Here is a 25,156-nt window from a genome sequence, read left to right as displayed (position 1 = left end):
ATGAATGTTTCTGTTGAGCAGATTGGAGACGAAGTAGAGATAAAAGAACACCCATAAACACAGATTACTCTCTTTCCTCCATCTTAAAAAACAAAAACTGAATGGTGATACATAGCCAACGATATCCACATATAAAACAAGAGTGACAGATAAATTATGGTGATACTCGATACAGTTACTGTTTGAACTAGTTGCCTATTCTCTCACGTGTATTTTTAAACTATAAATAAATAAGGGAGATCAAGATGAACTCCAATCACTACCCGCTTGCTGTTCCATCTACTGCTCTGTTACTCTCTCTTTCACTTTCCACATCCTCAACAGTCTCTCTCTCACTATTCCTGTTACCAAACCCTCTCTCCTCATACTTTGCTTAACCTCTTTCTGCATCCCAGTATCAGTTAATTTACAACAAAGCTACAATACTTTATCAATCAAGCAACAAATAGAGGAGTCAATTTCCCCATATAACCGATTTCCCTTCATCGGATACTAAAAGAGCAGAAATGAAATAAGAAATCTTACCCAATTAAGTAATTGAGTAATTTACCTGTTTACCGTTTACTGTTTATTAAACAGAACAGGATCAGTTAATAGTTATTTCGTACCCGATTACAGATTACCGATTACCATTTAATTGTAAGGCTATAAAAGTAATTTAGTATATCAAAAATATGACTTAAAAAATATTGTCCTAATTTCCTTCAAGAAACAAATAAGATTAATCTTCTCATAAATTTTTCTTAAAGATGATATGTCTTTTTTTTAGGTCCTTGTTATGTGAATATTGTTATATGATGTTTTATAGGTCGTTAGGTATTATAAAGCAATGTCAACTTTTTTTTAAGCATTTTACAAATTTTTATTAGTTTTTACTATTTTTCTGTTCACTTTACTGTTTTACTCGATCAGTAATCAGGCAATAAACAGAAGTGAGATGCTCCTATTCACAATCAATTGAAAACGAAATGGAATGAAGAAACAATAATCGGAACTACATATAAAATAACTTATTCCACACCGTCCATACATCGTTTACACCCCTAGCTATAAATTACCAAAACAATGTGGAAAGTGGGAACAAAATTTCTGTTAAGCAAAAGCTTCAAAAAATTGAAGGCAATGAGTGGCAACAGACAAAAACTCCATAGGTCAAGTTTGCACTTCAAACAATAATTCATATGGAAAAATCACAAGGGGATTGGGCTTCTAGCTCAATAGTTACATGGGGGTTTTCTAGTTTGAGGATTGGACCTCTAGCTCGGTGGTTACAAGGGAGCTTCTAGTTTGAGGTCTTGGGTTCAAGTCCACAGGGAAAAGGGGTTTTTTGTGCATGTGTGCAAAACAATTAGAAGGAAAAAGGGAAAAACCCACAAGTTTCACTTCCCATGGTCTTTCAACTACAAAAATTGCACATTTAAAGTTCTAAGGTTTGTAAAATATAAAGTCAAGATAGAGTAAGAGATTGAATGCCCAGGCTGAATTTTGATGGTAGCGCCACTAGCTGCCCAGGTCCTGCTGGCTTTGGCAGTGGCATTCGCTCAGTCAATGGCTCCTTCCTTGCCGCCTACGCCGGCCCTCTTGGAATTTCTGGCTCCACCAATGCAGAGCTTGCTGGCCTCCTACATGGACTCAATATCTTCCGTGATAGATTCTCTGGACCGCTTATCATTGAGGGAGACTCCAAGATTGTTATTGATCGGTGCGCCAAAATAAAGGCCCCCCCATGGAGACATTGGGATGCCTTCTTAAACATTTGTAACATTGCCTCTAGCTTGCAATGTACTTGGACTCATGTTCCCCGCTCAACAAACTCTTTTGCTGATGGTCAACCTAAATTGGGAACCTCCCTTCAATCACTTGTTCTAACGGGAGAGTCCCCCTAGTTTGTACTTGTTTTTTCCCTTCCACTTTTAATAAATTCACACTCATTCTCAGAAGAAGAAAAAAAAGATAGAGTAAGAGATAATTTTATTAAAGCATAAAGACTCTTGGGAACCTGAAGCATAAAGGAGATAATGTAATTGATGAAAGCCAAGTTAGAGTATAAGGGAGGCCCTTTCTGTGAAAAGGGATAGGTTTCTCATCATTTCTTGTGTTAGTGCTTGGTAGATGTCGATTCACTTGTTTTCTCAAAGTATGGGATTTGTTGTCTGGCTTGGAGTTTTTTTTTTCTTATGGACCCCCAGTTTGAGGCAAGTTTTCTCAATATATCCAATGAGGAAATTGGAAGATGCAGATTTTCAGAACTAGCCAAGTGCAAGCTGAAAATTTGAGAGCGCGTTACTTCATTTTTTTTTAAAAGAGCGCATTACTTCATTGAAGACATTGAAGAGCCAAGTATAGAAACTTTTGTAATTTCTCTTTTATTTTTATATTGATATGTTATGTAACAAACTAAAGTTGTAAACCCCAACTTGAGAGGGAGTGTTAGAAGATGTAATTTGTGTTTACTTAGATTTCTGGGGAAGTATTTTCTTAAAAAAGCTTATTTCCGAGATTGTAAGGGGAGCAGGGCATTAATATCTTTTATCATTGTTTTATATTATAAATAGTAGAGAAGAAGGGACCCTAATGAATCCTTTTCTCACAACATGAGACTTTTCTCCAACTCTCTCTCTCCTCCCTCATTCACTCTCCTATGTTCATGAAATTTCACAATAGTCATGCCATGTCTCTGGTTACACAGTAGAGACTAGGGGTTGTTACCTTCTGTCCAACTGTAAGTCCAAACATCATTCCAGATATGGAGTAAATATTAAATCTCACTTTTTCACTTAAAATTAAACAAAACTTTTGACCATTTCATTTAACAGAATAAATAATCAAGTAAAATATTACTCAAGAGAAATCTTTGAAACAACTTATAAAAGAATGTAACCCCCCCCCCCCCCCCCCCCCCAACTGTAATGATGAAATATGAGCTAGCAACCTCACATTTAAATACCCCAACATGGCCATTGTACAAAAACACTTGAATTTATATATATGGAATACCATTATAGAATAGAATGTTTTGGAAAATTTTAAACATAGAAAACTTTCCTAAACAATATAAATAAGGCAATAAGGTGCAACTATAAAGTCTAAAAAAGTACAGAAACTCTCTTTTAAACATAGGATATGTTTTACACTCTGTGAAATATGCGAACATGATTTGCAGTATTCTCAACAACATAAACATTAAAAACTTTTTACTCTACAATACAACTAAAGAAATTTTTCAGCAAACATCTTTGCAACATGGACATAAAAAAAAAAAAAATGGTTACAGGCAATAATACCTCTTCAAATAGGAGTGCACATGGGTCGAGTTATATGAAGAACTTAACCCAACCCAACACAACCTGACCCCACCTGACCTGACCCGAGCAAGGCCAAGACAAGGTCGGCCCCTTTGAGTGGTAGGAAGAGGGGAAAAAACCTGCATGCTTTGGGTAGAGGAAGGGTTTTCTCAACCCTAACATGTAGGGTCTTTTTACAATGTTATCCTATGTTTTCAAAAAAAGAAAATCTAATTTTTTTTTAAAAATCTATACATTAATAAGGGCATTTAAAGACAAAAAAATTATCCAAAAATCATTAAATGAAACTAAAGCCCTTCTCTTAAGATTCTATTATTTTATTTATTGCATAATTTTATGTTTTCTAATTTTAAAAAAAATTTATAAGTATGTGTTAAATATGGAACAGACCATGGGCCTATGAGGGGACTTTCTAGGGATACAAGGACAGTGCATGGAAGGAGTTGGATTTCCAATGCCATTATGGCCTTTCAAGAGCACATGTTTTAGGGCCAAATTTGCAGGCCAACCTTCAAGATAAGCAAGAAATCATGTCGTTCCCCAACCTTCAAGATTGATTAACATACTAATCTCTGGTTGTTCATCAGTAGTTCGCACTCATCGAAGACTTGGAGAAAGGAGTTCCTATAGCGTCTCCTATGGCGTTCAAAACTAACAAAATAATTTTAAAAAAAGAACAAAATTATTAACAAGCCCCATTTATTCTTCTTTTAAATATTTTATAGTATTATTCAAGTCAAGATTTTAGTGATGTCTAGCATTGCTTTATTTTCAAAAAAAAAAAAAAATATTAATAGTTCGACATAAAAATTTCTCTAGCAAAAAGTAAACGTGTAATTTCTCAACAATGGATCCCCACAAGTTGGAGACGAACCCATCTCCACTCCAAAACAAAGTGGGGTTTATAGGTTAATCCTAACCCCATACTTGCCCACAAGTTCAGAAAGCCCATCCCCACATGTAGTAGGGCGATCTTGATGGACTCTGTAATCTCGGTAAAAATTCGTCGTTTGGTGGCCAGACAAAAGAGGCACTTTCTTGGTATCATCTGCATTCGGATTCATCAATGGCTGGAATCCGTCTCAACAGGATCATGAGATCTATTTTGTATGGCGTCTTTGTGCTCCTCCTAAGATTAAATTCTTCATGTAGAGTGTCTGTCACGACAAGATTCTCTTGACAGACGTGCTTAGATGAAGAGGTCACCCCTCAATCAACCTCCTGTGCCCTTTTGCAACATTGATGCCAAGTCCACAAGTCACATTCTGCTTCAATGCATCTTCTCATGGAAGGTGTGGACTTCCATTTTTAGCATGTTGGGGTTGCAATTCTGCATGGCAACTGATCTGCTCTCATTCAGTAAGTCGCTCCTTGGTACTTCCCTTCCTGGCCTCGGAAAGGTGATGTTCTCTGCTTGTGCTAGTTTTATCCCGTGGGGTCTTTGGAATGAACGCAATCGTAGGAGTTTTGATGGTAAAAGTGGAGCAACTGACCGTGTGGCGGACCGAGTGGTGGGGCATATTTCTTCTTGGCTCCTAATGAAGAAGTCTTCCTCCACCTTTGTGGGTACCCCTATTCGTGAAAACTGGAGTAATTTGGCTATGATGCACTCTGGGACAAAGGTCCTGATTATGCAGGAATGGATCCCTCTTGAACCTGGTTACCTTAAGTTGAACTTTGATGGCCCTTCTCTTGGTAATCCTAGGATCTCTGGATTCGGAGGGGTTATTTCGGATCATTCAGGCAACCAGCTTTTCTCATATGCCCTTTAGGAATCGCCAATTCTACGTCTGTGGAGCTTCATGGCCTCCTCAACAGGCTTCGTGTTTTCAGAGATAAGTGCATCAATCCCCTTCATATTGAAGGGGACTCGAAGGTGGTCATTGGATGGTGCGAGTATGCATCTCCTTCCCCTTTGCGCCATTGGGACTCTTTTCGGGAGATTCTTGAAATTACCTCAGTTTTATCTTGTAGTTGGCCTCACATTCCGAGATCAGCAAATTCGGCAACTGATATACTTGTTAAGCAGGGAGCTACCCTACGATCTCTAGTTGTCAAGGATCTGCTCCCTCTTCTATATTTTCTCTTGTTTATATAAATACATCTTTATAAAAAAAAAAAAATTATGTAGTAGGGCGATCTAGGGCAGTTTCCATGTTTAACCTGCCTGTTGCCATCTCTATTTGTATACCAATTATAATGTCTATGACTTTAGCCCATTATCCATTTGTAGAAATAATACCATAAAGGATAGAGTCATGAAAAATTCTATGATTACTAGTCAAGAAAAAGCCTCCTAAGTTCAGCTGGTCATTTTTGGATTAGACCTGGACCCAACTTTAACAATCACTTAATAAGGGAGGTTTTCTTTAGAGAGTCAAAACACAAACTGAAAATTTCTTCTAAACCTCAACAAGCGACTAGTATATCAAAACATAAAAATAGAAAAATGAATGTAAGTAATGTACGAGAAGCAGAAGAAAAACACGGCAATTAGGTAAAGAACATCCACCTAGCACTTCAACACCATGAAATAAATTAATCAGGGATAAGAAAAAAGAAGTGGGATGAACAAAAAGGATTACAGAAGGGTAAGAAAAGAGTGGTTGATCTCAGTGGATGAGTTAACCTCTTTCCTTTTATAGATGCAAGAAGATTAGAATACTAAATCTCTGCCACAGCCAAGTTTCTAATAAATACAGATCAAACCTGTCAGAAGACTAAAAACATGAAAAAAACAAGAAAATACCACTTCTATCTATTTAACAGGCAGAAATAGAACAATGTTATATAAAATAATGAGCGTAAAAACAAGTGAGAATTAATGGTCCTAAATACCTTACATTTAAGTATCATGTCATAATTTATCAGCAGTCCCCACTACATTTACAGTTTCAAATTTAATTTAAATTCTTTTATTCAGTTCTTGAATTAAGAAATTTACAGACAAGCAGTTCAAGAGTATAGATTAGTCTACTCTCAAATATGACATGACATTAGAAGGTAATACAAATTTTAATAATTAATGGACCACATTTTCAAATTCCTAAATTCTAATGAGTTTTACTTTTGATATGATTCTCGTGCTATTGTCAGAGCATGCTCTAGAAACAACGGTCATATCTTTTCGCAGCTTCTGAAACATAAATGGTTAACATAAACTGTACCTGTTTGTAAGTCAGCTTTGAAGGTGGATGATGATATGGGTCCACTAGCGCTATCTGATCAACATATTTGTCTGCAGTCGTCTTCCAAATATCAGGCACTGCTATCCACTCATTAGAGGTCAAAGAACCACCAGTCAACAACAATGAGCTCTCAAGAAGAGGGGAACACTTCCTAACTTGCACCGTCACTGGCTACATTGCATAAGTAAGCAACGATAAGCTCCACTTTCATTAGTTTTCCAACATTTCTTTTCTCTTCTATTAAATGAAATTCGACTCTTAACTAGAAAGATGACACAGAGAACGTCAATTATTATAGCATGATTCGCCGAATGGAAATTAACAGGACAACATTCGGAAAACATGCATGGCAGGGAGCACCAAGTGATAGGGGAAAAGAGAAAATAAAAGAATCAAATGCAAACAATTTCTTAACATGATCAGTGACACGCTGCTGCAATAAGAATGTAAGATTATCACCAGTCAAGACAATCATCTCAAAGCATCCTAACTGCTTAATCTTCAACAAATCCTCCAGACTGTTTTAGTCAAAGCCATTTAAACGAAATAACGAAATTGAATGCTGATCCTAAATGGATTTTCACGCGCCAAGAGAAAAGGGCTCATTCATTATCTAACAACTAATGTCATGGGAAAGCAATGCAACAAAATACTAATCAACTGAGACACAGAACGTAACTTAAATATAGTAGTACTTACAGGGGTCCCCTCCGCTTTACAGATGAATCTTGACCTCCGGACCAAAGGGAAGCAACTGTAAACAGGTCCCCATGAAGAGATCCTCGTTCCGCAAAACGGGCGACGGAAACAATAAAACCCGGAAGTCGGACAAGGATTTCCAAAGACGAACGCAGGATTCGCATGCAGAGCGATCGTCATCTCCTCAGCCGAAACCTTGCCACAACGAGGACTGGAAGCGTTCGAGATAAGAGTACAGGAAAGCTGTACAAGTCCGCAGACATCAACACTGGGTACAACTCAGTATCCAAACGAAGAGGTCCAAATATTAAAAGAGGCAGAAAACGCACACCTTGACGTTTCCGTCACCGAAGAATCAATCGACCGCCCCGCTGCCCACAGACCAGCCACAGTGAAGACGCTACTGCCATCAATCGCGGCTTCGAGTCGATTACCGTAAACGCTGGCTCAATGCCTCCATTGCAGGATTCTTTACTTCCATTGTATGATCTGATACCGCGGGAGAAGAACGCACGCGAACCAACGCAACTGTGCCCACTCAAATGCGGTACAAAAGTGTTTTCAAGTTTTTGCGCTTGCTTTAATCCAGCAGGTCCAAAGTCAAAACGCACCTGTCCCTCCATTCTTGTCAATCGAAGCAGTTGGGGCAGGTGGTCCTTTGTGAAAGGGCCGTTGGCTTTGCGGCTTTACTTCGTTTGGAAACGTCTTTAATTTTCCACCAGGAGCCCTGTTGAGGAGGCCTGTCGTTACGTGTACGGAAAAATAGTTTTAAAATTCTTTAAAAACTTTAAAATATAAAAAATAGCTAACTAGTAATTAATAATAATATATTTAAATAAAATATAATATCTAAACCTGTAAAATAATAATAATATATTTAAATATAATATAATATCTAAATATACTATATATTTTTATGTATTATTAGTTAATAATATTTTTTCGTTAAATTTAAAATCATTGGTTTTATTAATTATAAAATAAGTTAATTTTTTTTAAACCGAGTTGACCCAGATTAACTCGGAAGAATTCAGGTGGGTCTGCTCCAGGACTTAAGTAGAACTAATGGTTTAATTTTTTTTATCTTAATAAAAAATAAATCGATGTCTTCTTCATCACGACGCTACAACAGAGGCGGCCTTGGGGGGCAATGCGACGGCTGTGTTGGAGGCTCTACGAGGGTTGTGATAGAGGCGGTGATGCTACAGAGACGATGTTCAGTGTCAAGAGACCGGAAGGTACAACGGTGTACTACGACAAAGACACCGGGACAGACAGAGAGGGAGAACCGAGCCGTATCTCTCGCTTCATCCGGATGATTTGTAATATGTTATGGAATCTGAAATCCCGAAATTAAATTGTGGTGCTCCACTAACTATGCCAGAAGATAAATTAAATAATGTGGTTGTTCATGCACGTATGGTGACGGGAGAGGCTCCGACCAGGATAAGATAACATAAAGAGGAATTATGAGATATAGTTCCCAACCTTGGAAGGGAAACCGGCCAAACCCTGCCTAATTAAATGCAGGTATTTGATTGCAATTTGGCCCGTGAGGCAAGAATGGATGAAATCTAAAACCCTAACAGATTTTAGCTAGAAACTGGTTTTTTCCATCGCCACAAGATTTCACAATTAATATATACACTTAGATTGTTTAACCGTACATGCTGCCAACATTGATGACATACCTACTTTGACCTTGCATCAATTTCAATTTTTACTAAATAATGAGCTGCCGTCTCATTTTAATAAGTTGGATCTTAGTACAAGTGTGACATGTAGAATGGGTAAACAAACAAATGAAGTTGCCCTTCTATGGTTCCTTTCCCCTATTGAAATAATTTTTAATGGCATTTGGAGACCTTAACAAGTTGGGTCCATTCACTCATAGCTATTTCAAACACATAGTAGCATTGTTTGATTTACATTGGGTCCTTACGCCCCTATACAAAATGGGGTTATCGAACGAAAGTATCAACATATAACTATGTTGATTTCTAAGGCCAACAAATAAACCCAAAAGATCTCAAGGGAAGGAGAGAAGAAAGGATAAAACTCCCTTACCCCTTTATCATACAATAACTAATGGGATATTGCCACTTAAACAAGATAATTATCCTATTATTCAAATTTAAATATGGCATTATCAAATATGCCCACAATTTCAGACTGAACAACCAGCAAGCGAGCCAGCTGCCACTTGTTGGACTGTTGCACATACTCTAACACTTGGAGCCACTACACGGGAACGCCTACTGATCAACCGCACCCAATTGATATTGCAATGCCTACGCCTTGGCTATTTCGTGTTTCTGAGCCGCCTAAAGGTGCTACTACCCCCAAGTGGGCATTTTATTGATTTGGGGTTGACATGCCACTTTATAAAACTTATTTTAGCAACGTTACCCATGCACACTTCTTTGGTTGTGTCACATTTTATTTCACTTGTGTTAGTTGCACCTCGCCCTGTTATGGTTCTGGGTTAAGTACCTATGTCTTCCGCTCCTTACAGGCCGGTCTTTTGGGTAATATTGGCTAGGTGTTTAACATTTGGTATCAGAGCTAGGCTGCATCCCGACTTCGAATCCCGGCACCCCCAAAAACGGATGCGGGTGGTCACGCGCCTGGACTGACCCGGGTTCGACCCGGCTCCAGTTGCTCTGTTGTGGTAGCCTCCGCGGTCGTCGGCTCGGGGAAGGGCGGGGTACTATTATGGTCCTGGGGTTAAGTACCTATGTCCTCCGCTCCTTACAGGCCGGTCTTTTGGGTAGTATTGGTTAGGTGTTTAACACGCCCATATTCGATTGTGCCACCTATGCCGCATTTTTGGTCTATCATGCTCTCTTAGCAATAACACAAATGTCGTAGTTGTGTTGTCCTTTTGATAAGCTAGGATGAAAGACATACCAAATGGATGTGGTCCCATCGTTTGGTGATCCACAGGTCAGCTGAGCTCCTCCCAAACTTCCTCGAAATGTTCTCATGAGACACAAAAGTCGTGCCAATTTTGAAAAACTGATTTGTTGGCTCACCAAAAAAGCTTTTATGTTGGACGAATCTATTTTCATGTCTCCCTTGAGTTGCTTTTTAAACTCCTTTGGATCAATCTAAAATGGTGCCAAGGTTAATAGTTTGGCAATCAATTCGAGCTCAATCACATATTCAACCTCCCTCCTCGGAGGTTAGTTCTATTGAAGATCCTCAGCCTTAATCTACGCTGATTAAGATTATAGGCCCTGTTTACAGCCTTCCTTATAGAGATACTTGACCCTCCATTTCAAGAGCTCATCAAGCTCCATCTTTCCCTCTAGTGTACAATTATATCAATTGTAAATCCCTGTAATTATGTTGTAACACTTATAAATATTAACATCTCGTGATCCTCACTGGCCTCTGATTTTTCTCCCGATCTTCTTCCATTTAACACCATGATTCATATGGTTACCATCAAGTCTTCATCCTCTAATTATCTCCTATGGAAGAGTCAGTTTCTTCCTGTCCTTGATAGTCAAAGATTGTTGGGTCATGTGGACGGTACTCTTGTGCCACCACCCTCGTTTGACCCTCCTACCTCTCAGACGCCAAGCCCCAAGTATCTGGCATGGAAGGCAACAGATTAGCGTCTCCTTAGCCTTATCTTGTCGTCTCTTTCAGAAGAGGCCATGGTCTGACCACATCCCGTGAGGTGTGGATTGCTCTTGAAAATACATTCAGCCACCACTCCAAGGCCCTTGAAATTCGTCTCAAAGACGATCGTCAACTGATGAAACGTGGCACTCGTCCGGTCAGTGCTTATGCTTGAGCCTTTAAAGCTCTATGTGACCAACTCCATGCCATTGGTACTCCCGTCGATAGCATCGATAAGGTGCACTGGTTTCTTCGCGGTCTAGGCCCCAACTTCTCGAGCTTCTCCACTACCCAAATGGCACAAACCCCTCTCCCCTGTTTTTTGGACCTGGTGTCGAAACAGAAAGCTTTGAAATTTTTCAGAAATTGATCGAGCCTCCGGCGGCCTCCACTGCCGCATTCACTACAAATCGGGCTTCTTCTCCTCATTTCGGAGGCTCCTCTAGCCCTAATCATGGTCGTGGAAACAGTCATGACCGAAACACCGGTCACGACCAGAGCAGCGATTCGCTCACGGTCAGGGCCGTTCCAACCCTATCCACCGTCGCCGAACACCACGTTGTCGGATTTGTCGTCAGGACAGCCATTATGTCGATCGTTGTCGACAACGGTATGCTCAGCACGAGCCATCGGCGCAGCTCGCAGAGTCCTTCGCCTCGACGCTTTCCATGTCCGAAAAATAACGATGCCTCAGATTGGTTCGTGGACACATGAGCTTCGGCCCACATGACTCCAACCCACTCAGCGTTGGATCAGTCTGTCTCTTACATGGGTAAGGATAGTGTAATTATAGGGAATGGTGCGTCTCTACCTATTACCCATACGGGTCACCTTTCCCCTTCACCAGATCTTAAATTGTTAGATGTCTTGGTGACTCCCCATCTTACTAAAAATCTCTTGTCCATTAGTAAATTAACGAATGATTTTCCTTTATTCGTTAAGTTTACTAATGACTTTTTAACTATTTAGAATCGCCAAACGGGAAAGGTGGTGGCAACTGGTAAACGTGATGGAGGCCTATATGTGCTAGAGCGTGGAAATTACGCTTTTATTTCTGTTTTGAAAAATAAATCTCTTCATGCTTCATATGAATTATCGTATGCTCATCTAGGACATGTGTATCATTTTGTTCCTTCTTTATTAAATAAAAATGGACAACTTTATCTTACCTCCTTACTGTCATCTCCTAAATTATGTAATACATGCCAACTTTCTAAAAGTCATCGTTTACCTTATTCTCGAAATGAAAAAAAGGTAGTATCATGTGTTTGCGCTAATTCATTGCGATATATGGGGTCCTTCACCAGTAGCATCAAATTTGGGATTTGTTTACTATGTTTTGTTTGTTGATGGTTATTCTCACATTACTTGGCTTTACCCATTGAAATTGAAATCTAACTTCTACAATACCTTTCTTCAATTTCAAAATTTTGTGGAAAACCAACATTCTGCTCGTATAAAAAAATTTCAAAGTGATGGTTGTGCAGAATTTACTAGCAATTGTTTTAAAGACCACCTTCGTACGACTGGCATCATCATCAACTATCTTGTCCATATACCCTTGCCCAAAACGGTCACGCCGAACGAAAACACCATCATGTGACTGAAACTGGTTTGGCTCTGCTTTTCCATTCTCAAATTTCTCCTCGCTTATGGGTTAAGCTTTTAACACTGTCGCCTACATCATCAATCGCTTGCCAACACCACTTCTCAGAGGTAAGTCCCCTTTTGAAATTCTCTATGGTCTTTCTCCCAATTATGCAAATTTTCATTCCTTTGGTTATCGTGTTTATCAATGTTTACGTGATTATATGCCTAATAAATTTTCTCCGCGTAGTCTTCCATGTCTCTTATGGGATATAACTCATCTTATAAAGGGTTTCGTTGTCTTGATCCCATCACCTTTCGGCTATATATCACTCGACATGCTCAATTTGATGAGACTTATTTCCCATCCTTAGCTTCTTCTCAGGCTCAACCCCTATCCTCTCTCCAATTCTCCAATTTTTTGGAACCCAGTCCCTCTCCTACTGTCATGCCCCCATCTCTTCTGGCACCCCATTCCCGACACATTACTCAATTCGGCTCCCGTTTGTGTGTTATTTGTACTGATCCCGTGGATGAGTCTTTGCAGACCACTAATTCTTTTACAGGACCACCTCTGCCGCCCACAGATCTTCGTCCACCTGGATCCACTTGCTGCACTTCCGATGGGATCCCATTGTATGCTCACACGAGCCAAGGCTGGTATTTTCAAACCCCGTCACTCGACCGATCTTGCTTACTCTAGATCTTCTGGTCTTCTTTATGCTCTCCTGACATCCACTGAGCCTAAAGGGTTCAAATCTGTTGCCAAGAATCCTACCTAGCTTGCCGCTATTGATGAAGAAGTTCAAGCTCTGCAAAATAATCGTACCTGGATTTTGGTCCCTCGAGCTGCTTACACCAATATTGTGGGTTCTAAATGGGTATTTCAGACCAAATATTTGCCCGATGGTTCTATTGAACGACTCAAAACCCGTCTCGTAGCCAAGGGTTTTACACAAGCCCCAGGTCTTGACTACATCGACACTTTTAGTTTTGTCATCAAAGCTACCATTGTTCGTGTTGTTTTATCTCTTGTTGTTACCCACTGATGGCCTCTCCGTCAACTGGATGTCAATAATGCCTTCCTAAATGGTCATCTTACTGAACAAGTCTATATGGAACAGCCTCCTGGGTATATTGATCCTCGCTTCCCTAATCATGTTTGTAAGTTCCAAAAAACACTTTATGGTCTCAAACAAGCACCCTGTGCTTGGTTTTAGCGGTTCAGCTCCTTTCTCACTCATATTGGCTTCTACTGCAGTCGTGCCGACACTTCACTCTTTGTCTTTCACCGACACTCTGACATCATCTATTTGCTCCTATATGTTGACGACATTATTATTATGGACAACAACTCTTCTCTTCTTGATAGTTTTACTTGCAAGTTTCATTCTGAGTTCGTTACCAAGGATTTGGGGTCTCTCAGTTACTTCCTTGGTCATGAAACTACACTCACTACTGATGGTCTATTTCTCAGCCAGTTGAAATATGCACGGGACATCCTTGCTCATGCTCAGTTACTTGACAGCAAGCCTGTTCACACTCCTATGGTTGTTTCTCAGCATCTCTCCTCTGATGGTCAGTTATTTTCGGATCCTACTCTTTATCTATCTCTTGTTGGTGCTCTCCAGTATTTGACCATCACATGTCCCGATATGGCTCATGCTGTCAACTCAATCAGTATCTACACTCTCCCACTGCTGACCACTTTCTTGCTGTCAAGCGCATTCTTTGATATCTCAAGGGTACTCTCCATTTTGGCCTCTCCTTTTGACCATCTGCTGCTCCTGGATCTTTAGTTGCTTATTTTGATGCTGATTGGGCCGGATGTCCTGACACTCGTTGCTCTACCTTTGGTTACTCTATTTACTTTGGTGACAACTTAATTTCCTAGAGTGTCAAAAAGCAACCTACCGTTTCTCGTTCCAACTGTGAGTCTGAATATCGTGCTCTTGCTCTTACTGCCGCCAAATTTCTTTAGCTCACGCATCTTCTTTGTGATCTCACCGTTTATCTTCCCCAGCAGCCTCTTCTATTATGCGACAACAAAAGTGCTATTTTTTTAGCTCCAATCCTGTTGCTCACAAGCGGGCCAAACACGTTGAGTTAGACATTCATTTTCTTTGTGAACTTGTTGTTGCTGGAAAACTTTGCACTCAGTATGTACCCTCTCACTTACAGGTTGCAAATATATTCACCAAAAATGTGTCTCGGCCTCTCTTTCATTTTTTTGATTCAAGCTACACGTCGGTCCTAATCCGACGCTTAGCTTGCTGGGGGCTGTTGAAGATCCTCAACCTTAATCTACGCTAATTAAGATTATATGCCCTGTTTACAACTTTTCTTACAGAGGTTCGTGACCCTCCATTTCAGGAGCTCATAAAGCTCAATCTTTCCATTTAGTGTACAATCATATCAATTGTAAATCCATGTAATTATGTTGTAACACTTATAAATGTTAATGGAACCTCACCCCGATCAGTGTGGTGAATTCTGTAAAAGTTCTCAAGTTCTTTGGCATCTTCTTTAGCATGAAATCTTGAAACTCCTTTAAAATTATCCTCTTCAACCAACATGGACTGACCATCAACCTCTTGTTCATCTCCAACCAGAGAAACAAGAAGAGTGAACTCTAAAGATAGTGGGGAAAGCTTAGCAACTTTCCCTTTTACATATACCCCATTTTGGAAATCATACAAGGTCCCTTTTCAATGGTTAACCCTACCATTTCCATGTAAAGCATAACAAAATGCATGGTTATTAAAAAGGACATACATTCCAAAAATTACATTAAAATCATCGATCGGAACTACTACTATAAGAAGAAGACCTACCCTTGCCCACGACAACCCGGGTGTGCTTGGCCACTCCAAGCTCTGTTTTCCTACTTGTGGAGTCAAGTTACTGAGTCCTGTGAGTTAGATTGAATTTAGGACTGGGGGGCCAAGTCAACAGGGGGAATTGATCCTTCTGTTCCAGTAAGTCCCCTTCAACTTATGCCGATACCACCCACTGAACCAGTGAGTTCTAATCCTACTCGACTTGTCATTTATACAAATCGGGGTCCGAGTCCAACGCTAAATTTCCTCTGTTCTCGTCGCCCACGGGAGCTTTCCCACTTTTCAACAGGACGTTTGGGTTGGAATCACCGCCGAGCTATACCAAATAGAAGCCGTAAGTTTGCTCTCTTCCACCAGAAAACCAACGAATCTTCCCCTCGTTCTCTTCGCCCGTCAGAGCTCTCCCACTCCCATTCTTCGTTTTTTATCCGCATTAGTTCTCAGCTCTTCCGTGTTCTCGGAGAAATGGAAGCAACTGTCATGGCTAGATCGATCGTGTCTCCTTCTCTCCCTTCTCAGTCTTCTGTTTCCCACCGGAAAAACCGCCTCCCTGTGCTGTATTTTTCGCCCGGAAAAAGGCTTCTCCCTGGCACAGTTTCTGTTCGGAAGACACTCAGATCCTCCAGTAGAACAAGCGCATTCGTTACTCGCTGCTCATTGGAAACTGATGAAAAAGTCCCATTAGAACAGCGTAAGGTTTTTTCACTAGATATTCTCCTTTGGGTTATTTATCTCTGTGAAATTAGCAATTTTTTGACTGCTTTTCTTAACATTTCTGAATTGGAACTTGCAGAATTCCCGGCATTTCCTACAGTTCTGGATATTAATAAAATTCGAGACATTTTGCCCCATCGGTATGATGTCGTTGAAGAAGATTTGCATTAGTGTTGTCATTTTTTTTTTTCTTTTCTCTTGGTAAAGGCATTTGTTGAGATTTGAGTTTCATATTTATCTTTGTCTTCGTTTAGGTTTCCGTTTCTTCTAGTGGATAGAGTTATTGAGTACAACCCAGGTGTTTCAGCAGTAGCTATCAAGAATGTCACTATCAACGAGAACTTTTTCCCCGGTCATTTCCCAGAGAGACCAATCATGCCCGGTGTTCTCATGGTTGAGGTATTTGTCTTTCTTTCTTTTCGTCTCCTAAAGTTTATAGTTTCTTAAAAAATGTTTGGTTTAATCCTTGTCTGAATGGTAATGCACATGGACTATCCTAAAAGAATTCCTAATGAAAGCGGACTTCCATTGATATGGTCACTTTCTCGTCTATGCTTGTGCCAAAATAGGTAAAAGCTTTCTGCTTGAGTTAAATGTAACAGGCTTTAGTAGATATGATTGGGCAGAGCTTGGTTACTCGTATCTGGAAAATTACTCTTTTTCGTTTTCTTCTTGATGGTTAAAGGCATTCACTTTCGCTCATGTAATTGTGTTATTTTTCCATCTCTAAATCCGCACTCCCTGCACTAGAAGAAATCTATATTTTCTGCATCTAAGTTGTGTTCTTTCTTCAATTCTTTTTGTAAAATATGCATTACCTATTATTGCAATGTCTTTTATATCAACGGCTGAGTGGCTAAATCGTTGGGTGAAAGTGTTGACCAAATTGTGTTACCATGTATGGTACACAGTCATATTCTCCACAAGAAAAAGAAAAAAGCAAAAGAGGCTGAGAAAGGATGTCATAGGCTGCTTGAACTTTTAACTTTCTTGAATTGAAGTATACTGAGGGAACGAAAGCAGCAGTTGTCTTTCCATTTCACACATTTTTCAACAGGAATACTTTTAAAGAAATCCATGGAGCTAATTCTGAAATAGGCTCGTCAGTTAACTGAGGCTGAATAGGTACTATTGCTGATAGAATGGACTTTTTCAACTGTTTTTTTTTCTGTCCAGACTTATTTATGTAATGAAGCAGAAATTTTTACCTTTTTTTTTTTTTTTTGCCTTTACTGTAAGTGATGGAATTTGACTTTTTAGTATCGTGGTGCTTGCTAGAGATGTTGATATGTGCTGGTATTAGTGAGACGAGAGCATTTAGCAGAGGTCATGGTTTCCTGAGTAACATTGCTTCATCAATTACCTAAAACGGAGATTGGGTGTTTGGCTCAATGTTCACATAATGGAATTTTTAGTGTGAAGCCTTGGATTTAAGTCTCACTAGGGTATAGGGTTCAATATTCATATAGACAAAAAAAAAAAAAAAAAAAAAACAAATACAGTCAGGATCTTGACAAATTTTAATAGTGGACCCATAGGTGCTCCATTAACTTTTCACATTGCTATGATTCTTTTGTTATTTCACCTAGAGAGGATGGTATAATGATTTTATTTTTGGGATGCATGGCTAGTTAATTTTACTTTTGCTTTTACTTCCTTATCTATGACTTGTGTCTTTTAAAGAAGGGGATAGGAAAACCTAGATATTCATCATCGGAGGGATTGGGGTGTTGCCCGGGTTTGTACCAATTGAAAAAAACAGTCTCCCCACCAGAGGCACATCTAAGGTTCCAAATGCATGATTTATAATGACTCTTTTTTTTTTTAAATGTGATTTATAATGACTCTAGGTATGAACAGAATGGAAGCATTTGGAAATGTGGGGAACAGCAGTATTTAAAAGATGGAAATGTGGGTTTCAGAGAATTAAAATGGAAAACATCTACATTTTGCAGGACTTTTTTTCTTCCATCAGTTAAAGTTTGGGTTTAATGTTCAATTTATTGTATTGTTCAATAAAATGAGCAATACAAAGTAGATAAAATTGCAAAGACACATAGAAAATGATAACAACGGGCAGTTGATTAGCTGTCCAAGGTCTTTTATTACTGAATTGGAAAGGAGGATGGAAGAGAGAGTGGATCAGAAGAGTAGGTGTACTTGATTGGTGAATCTGAAACAGTCCTATTTTTAATTCTTCTGACTGTCAGTGGCTCAAAGTGCTCTATGTAATATGACAAGAAACTTAAAATACTTTCTGGTGTTTGAGGACTTTAAGAAGTGTCCCAAAATCCTCCTCTGTTCTATCTAATCTTGCTGAACATTCACTGCCTCATTATAAAGATTAAATATGTTGTGTTTAGCTTTGTTCTTTGCATAGAAGAGCTGTTTGGTTGTCTTTCACCATTATAGCTCTTTCATTACAAATTTATCCTTTTTGGTATGTATAAATTGGGAGTTGGGAAGCTGTTGTTGTGAGAACTCCAGAACGTATAAACTGAATAACCAATTACTTAAAGTCTATACTTTTTTCATTGATTCCGAGAGCACAGTCCTAAGGAAGTCATCCGAGGCTTGAATTTCTCACAGCAAGTAGCTATTCGAAATTGCACAACTCACTCCTTAGTGTCTAGCTGTGAACTTCTGATGTTTATAACTTTGGTCTTCAGAGTGCTACCTAGGTATGGCCTAACTATTACTACTATTCGGTTTTTTACTTTATTATACTTCAACTCCCAATTTGATTGAGGTTATGGCTGTAAGAGTTCTTTTATTAGTTTTAGAAATCATGTTTGTGTAAAGAATTATGGTTCAAAAAGTTCAATTTTTTTCACTTAAATAAAATTACAGTTTCAAAAATTGAAAGAAAGTTTTAGAAAAAGTAATTTGAAAAAAGTTTTAGAAGAAGATGCTTTGGTCTAAGATTATCTTCATAAAGTTTTGTAGATGTTGGGGGTACTTTATCATTATTTGTCTTTGGCAGTACTTTTTGATTTGCTTTGAGCTGGCTACTTGTGTTTTTCAGTTTTTATTTTTATTTTATGATACTTGAGTTTGCACTGCAGACTATGGAAAGGACTGTAAGATGTTTGACAGTATGCTTTAGAAAATCATGTTTTTGTAGGAGGATCGAGGTGCTTTAAAAAACTATCATTTTTTAATCTTGGGGAAAAGCATGTTCTTTTCTTGGAAAACTAAACTTAATGATGTTAATAATTTTATTTTATGTGCTCCATTTATTTTTTGCTCGGATATCTTCTCTTCTGCATATTTTTTTGTCTATATTCTTCTTATACTTTTTAATAAGTTTGTTGGTGAGATGTCCTGTTTAATTGTACTTGGTGCTGCATATTTGGCCTTGTAATATAAACCAGAATATGTTTTTTTTTTTAAAATGTACGTCCAAAATAGTTTACTTGTTAGTGTCTGTCCAATAGATTTACTTCTTGTAAATTTTCTCAAAGCATGACATTAAGTTAAAATTAGCTCTTCTCAAACCTCCTTGTTTTGTGTGGTATGAGTTGAGCTGTTCATATGCCCCCCATACTCGTTGGTCATTAATGCTAGTGGTTTTGAAACGTTTATGTATTCAAAGCTTGAAGAATCTTCTAGCTTCCTCTTAAATATTTTGGGAATCATAGATTTTGTGATGAGAACTGTTTATTCCAAAAGAAAAAGGTGCTACGCACCACTTAGTAGAAGTAAAGGGCTGAATTACCTTGGTGTGGTCTACCTTGAGCATTGGAGTTTATCTGAGTATCATATCATGAATGAGATTGTTGCACCTCCCCTTGCGTGCGTGAGTACAGCAGTCCATCAGAATAGAATATCGCAATAGCATTCATTTTGGTATTCAGGTGATTAGTGAATCCGTCAAGGATGAACACTGTTTTCTGCTGCTAAACCGTTTGAGGATCATCTGTTCTTCTCTGTTCTTGATATGTTCGTTGCTTAAAGACACACACACGCACACTAAATGCCTTCACCCATTATGAGCAAAATCCTTTTCTGCTGGTGTGACTCACAGCTGGTTGGATTATGGCTATTTGTTTTTATCATCATCGCCCACTTCTGGTTGTTACTTTTATATATTATTGACCATTTCCAATCTATTCTGACTTGCTGGTGAGTACTGACAAATAGTGGATATTCAGGCTATGGCTCAGGTGGGAGGAATAGTGATGCTTCAACCAGAAGTTGGGGGATCTCGGGAGAACTTCTTCTTTGCAGGAATTGACAAATTGAGGTTCCGCAAACCTGTGATTGCGGGGGACACCTTGGTCATGAGAATGACACTTGTAAAGCTGCAGAAAGGCTTTGGAATAGCAAAGATGGTAGGCAAAGCTTACGTGGGTGGTGACATAGTATGCGATGGTGAATTCTTGATGGCAACTGGCAGCGGCAGTAAATGAGTTCAGATTTGAAATTTGCGTCGTCTCCTATTAATCCAGTTTTACGTCCACGGAGACTTACATTTTCTTCTGGATAGTGAAATCCTGCATGTTTTGCGAAATAAATGAACTTGTTAACCTCTTGAGATGGGGCAAATTTTTCCCTAGTATTGACAGAACTATTTAAGATTATGTTGCAGTTTAATGCCATTGATGAGATCTGATCATGGGGGACTAAAGAGTCCTAATCCTACTTCTTTCAATAGGAATAATTTGTCCTTGAGTTATATTATGCCAAAGAAATCTTATTTTTCTCTGACATAGTTTCATCTTTGAAAAAGATAGGCCAGTTTTTGTAAGATATTTAAATATCTTCAAATATTTATAGTGTTGTTCCAAAATTTTGAAAACACTATAACATCATCAATATATACAATCATATAACCTGAGTAAGGAATAAAAATATTATTCATGATGTTATGAAATAGACCAAAAGGCCTGACATCTCATTCATAATGTCCAAAAATAACAATAAAGACAATTTTATACCTATCTTGGACACTTGTTTGAATTTGCCAATATCCCAGATTTAGATCAAATTTTAAAAATATTTTTGCTTTGTAGAGACAATTTAAGAAAATCTCTTTTATTAAGAATTGGGTATCTAATCCATTTCAGCACTTTGTTGAGACTTTATAATTAATCACTAATATTGGTGATCCTTTTTCTTTCTCAAAATTCTTATTGGCATCGAAATATTGTGCAACTCCAAGGAGATTGTGAAGGTCTAATTAATTTCGTTTCAAGTAGATCATTGATCTTTTTTTTAAAAAAAAATAAATCAAGGTATTCTTGATTCATTTAGGATGACCTTGCTTTGGGTTTTGATATCTTTTTCATCAAATCCATCTATGTTGGGAAGAGTAACACTACGTTGTTTTATTTCCCAAAATGCATAAGAAATATTAGTGCAACCTTCATTTTTTAAGTTTTTAATAATTTTTTTGATATTTTGTCCTGTTTCTCATGTTTTTAATTGAACAATTTTTTTAAAGATGAGAGTTATTATTGTAAGAAATTAATTTTATTTCTTTTTAACAATGAATCTCTTATTTTATTGAATATCCTTGTTTTACGATCTTAGATAAACTTGTATTGGAAAGTTCTTCCTAGGTTTTGAAAATAGGTTCTAGTTTGATCTATTTTTTCAACTTGCATGATTTTATTTAGGAATGAGGTTTCTAAACTGATATGCTACTTTAAATCTTTGACTAAAAAGAAGTATTACATATGCATATTTCTTCTATGCATATGTCGGCTTTCGATAACTTATAAATAATCTTTATGTCTACGCCATTTATTATTGAGATATAACTTGTTTGGATCAAATTTAGGTATGGTTCTACCTATTCTTGATTTTCATCAAGATGCTCTTCTTGATTTGAAGTTCAAGCTTGATTGGCTTCCAATTGATCTAATATGTAATTTATTGATTTCAACTCCATTCATAGTAACTAATTTCTCTTTTTGAGATCTTCAATAGAGATCGGTACTTTTTTTTTATTTGCTCTATATTTTAAAGTGTTTTTATGCTATATGTATTTTGTGTATCTGATTTTTTTCTTTTTATGTTCAGAAAGAATATCTAAGATTTTTATTTTTGAATCAAGATTAGTAAGTTTAGTAAGAATATTATTGATATCCTTTTATTGTGTTTTTAATTATATTTAATCCTAAATTAACCATTTTAGAGATGCTTTCCAATGATCTTATGGAGATAATTCAAGTTAATTGTATTTTTTACAACAATCGTATTCTATTGATATCCTTTTATTGGGTTTTTAATTATATTTAATCCTGAATTAACCATTTTAGAGATGCTTTCCAATGATCTTATGGAGATAATTCAAGTTAATTGTGATTTTTTACAACAATCATATTCTTCAACTGAAGAAGATAAATGATCGTCTAATTCAAAATTTTGTTTGATAGAAGATTTATCAGAGGATAAAGAAACTTCATCTTAAGAGATTTCAGAGAGATTTGAATAAAGATAAATCTTGAAAAGACTATCTTTTAAGTCTTCATTAAGTTTTAGTTCATCAATGTTTTGTTTCACCAAACATTATTAGTGTAGTGCTTAATTTCACTTTAAGTCTTCCACATTTGTAACATTGGGACTATCTTTTCAAAATTTCTCTTTATGATTTTTTTTTTCTTTCTGGGTCTAGATTCTAGATTTGAAGATCTAGATTCTTTTTGCAACCTATAATTTGATAAAAAAATATTTTTTTAATTTAGCTTTTTTACTAGAATTAAAAGGACCATTAATTGCAAATTGTTTGCAAAATTATCCCAATTGTTTTTCTCATTTAGTTTTTCCTCGTTAAGTTGATTCCTTAGCTTTATTTCATTACATAAAGCTAAGCTTTCATGGATACATGTATTAATTATCTGTCCAAAATGTTAGATCTTGTCTAGTAGGTTAGATCTCTATAATCTAATTACTTATTCATATATTTTTTCTTTGAGATTCTGCTATTCTCTTTGATCTCAAAGAGATGGAAGACATTCCACAAATTTATGCTTCCAACGAGCAGATCATCTAGTTGCATCATTCTTGCAAGGTAGACATCTTTCTACTAACTAAACTCAATTAAGGTTTGACATTTTAAATTTCGTAAAAGAGATCTGATTTTTCTCCTTTGTGAGACACAATACCTAGCAAAATGCTCACAAATGGTGTGAGGAATGCATATACTACTATCTCTTATAGTTGTTCAATGTCTATTTACATTTAGACATTTCCTAAAATTTTAGTTTTTTGTTTTTCAAATAAGTAATTATCTTACCAACCTTTCAAAGATTTCTATAAACTGACATGTAAGAAATCTAATATTTTCTATGTCTGGATTTCTAGTTTGTTTACAGATAATGGCATACATAATCATTTTACAACATATTTTCAAATTTGTTTTTAAAATATCCATCAATAATCCATTCATAAATACAATTTCCTCGATACCCATTAAAGATAGAATTATCATTCTCTTCAAAGAGAACCCCAACAGGTGTTGATCTCTTATGACAGTGTAGATCAATTTGCCTAGATCTTCCTTTAGTTTTATTTAAGTCTAAATGTGTATTTTCAGAAAGGGTATTCATTTTTTATCCCCTGATTTTTTCTTCTATCATTTGGATTGTCTCTTTGGCATTAGGGTTGCCTAGATTAAAACTTTTAACATTCACTTGAGGTTGAATAATAGGTTTAGCTTTCACTTTTTTATGTTCAAGAGATATTGGTTCTCTAATTTTTGAGTCAATATCTTTGAGTTTTGCATTGATGTTTTGCAAAAGCTCATCAATTCTAAGAAGATGTTCTCCCATTTTGTGGAGATACAAATTGGTGCAATTATTTTGTTTGGCTAAAACTCCTAACTCTTTTAAAGCCATTGAGACCTTCACATATGCATTTGCATCTATGTTTGGATCCTCTAAAAATTTTTAGAGAAGGTACAAGAGGGTATATAAAGGTAATATATTCTCAGTTTTCCAATTTTTTTTAGAACACTGATATATTTTTTCTCCTTCATTGCTTATAAATCTTATAAACCAATTCGGGAATGAAGGAATTTTGTAACTGGGTTGGTTTCTTTTTGGTTCTTTACAACCTTCTTTTAGTTGTTCATATATTTTTTCTTTAAGAAAGTCTAATTCTTTTTTTTTTATCAAATTTTTTGAAATATCATTTCCTAAATGGTCTATAAATGATTTTATAGAAGACTATAAGTACAACCTTCCTTTGATCAGATCCTTGAAGGAAAATCTATTTGTAACCCATTATTTTAATAGGTTGGAGAAGTATTTTTTATTGGCGCAGGTAGCTTATGAAGAGGGGGGTGTTTGAGATTTTACATTACAACTTTGGTGCTTATATGCAAAACTAAAAGTAAATCGATTAATAAAAGCACACACCACAATAGAAGATAAAAGAATTTTTTTCTCGATGTTCACCTATTGGTAATCACCACTCAAGAACCCTTGCTTAAGAAAAATTTACTAATAAGCTATATTAGCTGAAATTTATACAAAAGAGATTTTTACTCTCTTTTAAGCCATGTGTAATGCCCAATTACACAAAATTAATCTCTCCCTGAGATTTTACAACTAGATTACAGTTCTAGTAAGCTTCTGTTTGTAGATTCAAGGTTCTAGAATACCTTTGAGAAGATAAGAGGAAAAGACAAAAAGAAAAAAGAAACTTACACCCTTATTTGAATTGAGAGGCACCTTCTCCTAGTGATTTCCAAGCTTCCAATCCTTTGATGCACAAGATATAGAATGGTCGAGCTTGAATGCTCAGGATGTTGAGCTTTGAAAGAATTATAGTTCTATCTCTCTTAGAATAGGGTTGTAAATAATTTTCAAGTGAATAATGGTTGTTGAATGCAATAAATTGCTAATAAATGTTCACATTATTGCTCCTAACAAGTTTGGAGGGGTATTTATAGCTTCCCATGCATACTAGTTGTTTTTTTACATTTTACAAAAAATTGAAAAAATCTAATGCCCTAAAGCTTCGATGTTCTTGTGTACCTTAGATTTGGAGTTTCGGTGGCTATCTTTATACTTTGCTAGAAGTCTTGAGATATTTCTAAGACATCTAAACTCTAATTTTCAAGTCTTCAATATTTGCGCATGGGTGCTTCTTCAAGATGACTTGATAGTTCAAGATTTGAATATGTCAATTCTTTTGTATAGACTTTCATCTTGTGTCTCTTGAAGGCGTTGCACATGAATTT

General features: G+C 37.1%; 2 protein-coding genes across 4 annotated transcripts in view; one reads left to right on the top strand and one right to left on the bottom strand.

Annotated features, from left to right (window-relative positions):
* Positions 1 to 7,599, bottom strand: part of LOC137952278 (probable acyl-activating enzyme 16, chloroplastic) — a 54,397-nt gene extending 46,798 nt beyond the window's left edge. For all 3 annotated transcript variants that reach the window (XM_068799399.1, XM_068799407.1, XM_068799415.1), the window contains exons 1-3: positions 7,524 to 7,599; positions 7,193 to 7,435; positions 6,473 to 6,664 (exon numbers count right to left, since the gene is read on the bottom strand). In XM_068799399.1, the coding sequence (XP_068655500.1) occupies positions 6,473 to 6,664; positions 7,193 to 7,372 (372 nt within the window). In that variant the 5' untranslated portion in view covers positions 7,373 to 7,435; positions 7,524 to 7,599. The remainder of the gene's footprint in view (positions 1 to 6,472; positions 6,665 to 7,192; positions 7,436 to 7,523) is intronic.
* Positions 7,600 to 15,497: 7,898 nt separating this feature from the next.
* On the top strand, positions 15,498 to 20,564 carry LOC137952296 (uncharacterized). Its single transcript, XM_068799427.1, has 4 exons — positions 15,498 to 15,940; positions 16,043 to 16,103; positions 16,218 to 16,362; positions 20,118 to 20,564. Exons 1-4 carry the CDS (start codon positions 15,715 to 15,717, stop codon positions 20,373 to 20,375), a joined length of 690 nt encoding a protein of 229 aa, XP_068655528.1. The 5' UTR covers positions 15,498 to 15,714; the 3' UTR covers positions 20,376 to 20,564.
* The last annotated feature ends 4,592 nt before the right edge of the window (positions 20,565 to 25,156 follow it).

This window comes from Aristolochia californica, unplaced genomic scaffold, assembly GCF_029961685.1.
Source record: "Aristolochia californica isolate CCGP_79_NKW_82.1479 unplaced genomic scaffold, dmAriCali1.0.hap1 SCAF_1, whole genome shotgun sequence".
In the NCBI taxonomy this organism is placed as follows: domain Eukaryota; kingdom Viridiplantae; phylum Streptophyta; class Magnoliopsida; order Piperales; family Aristolochiaceae; genus Aristolochia; species Aristolochia californica.
The sequence above is the reverse complement of the archived record's forward strand: the minus strand, read 5'-3'. Positions and strand labels throughout refer to the sequence as shown.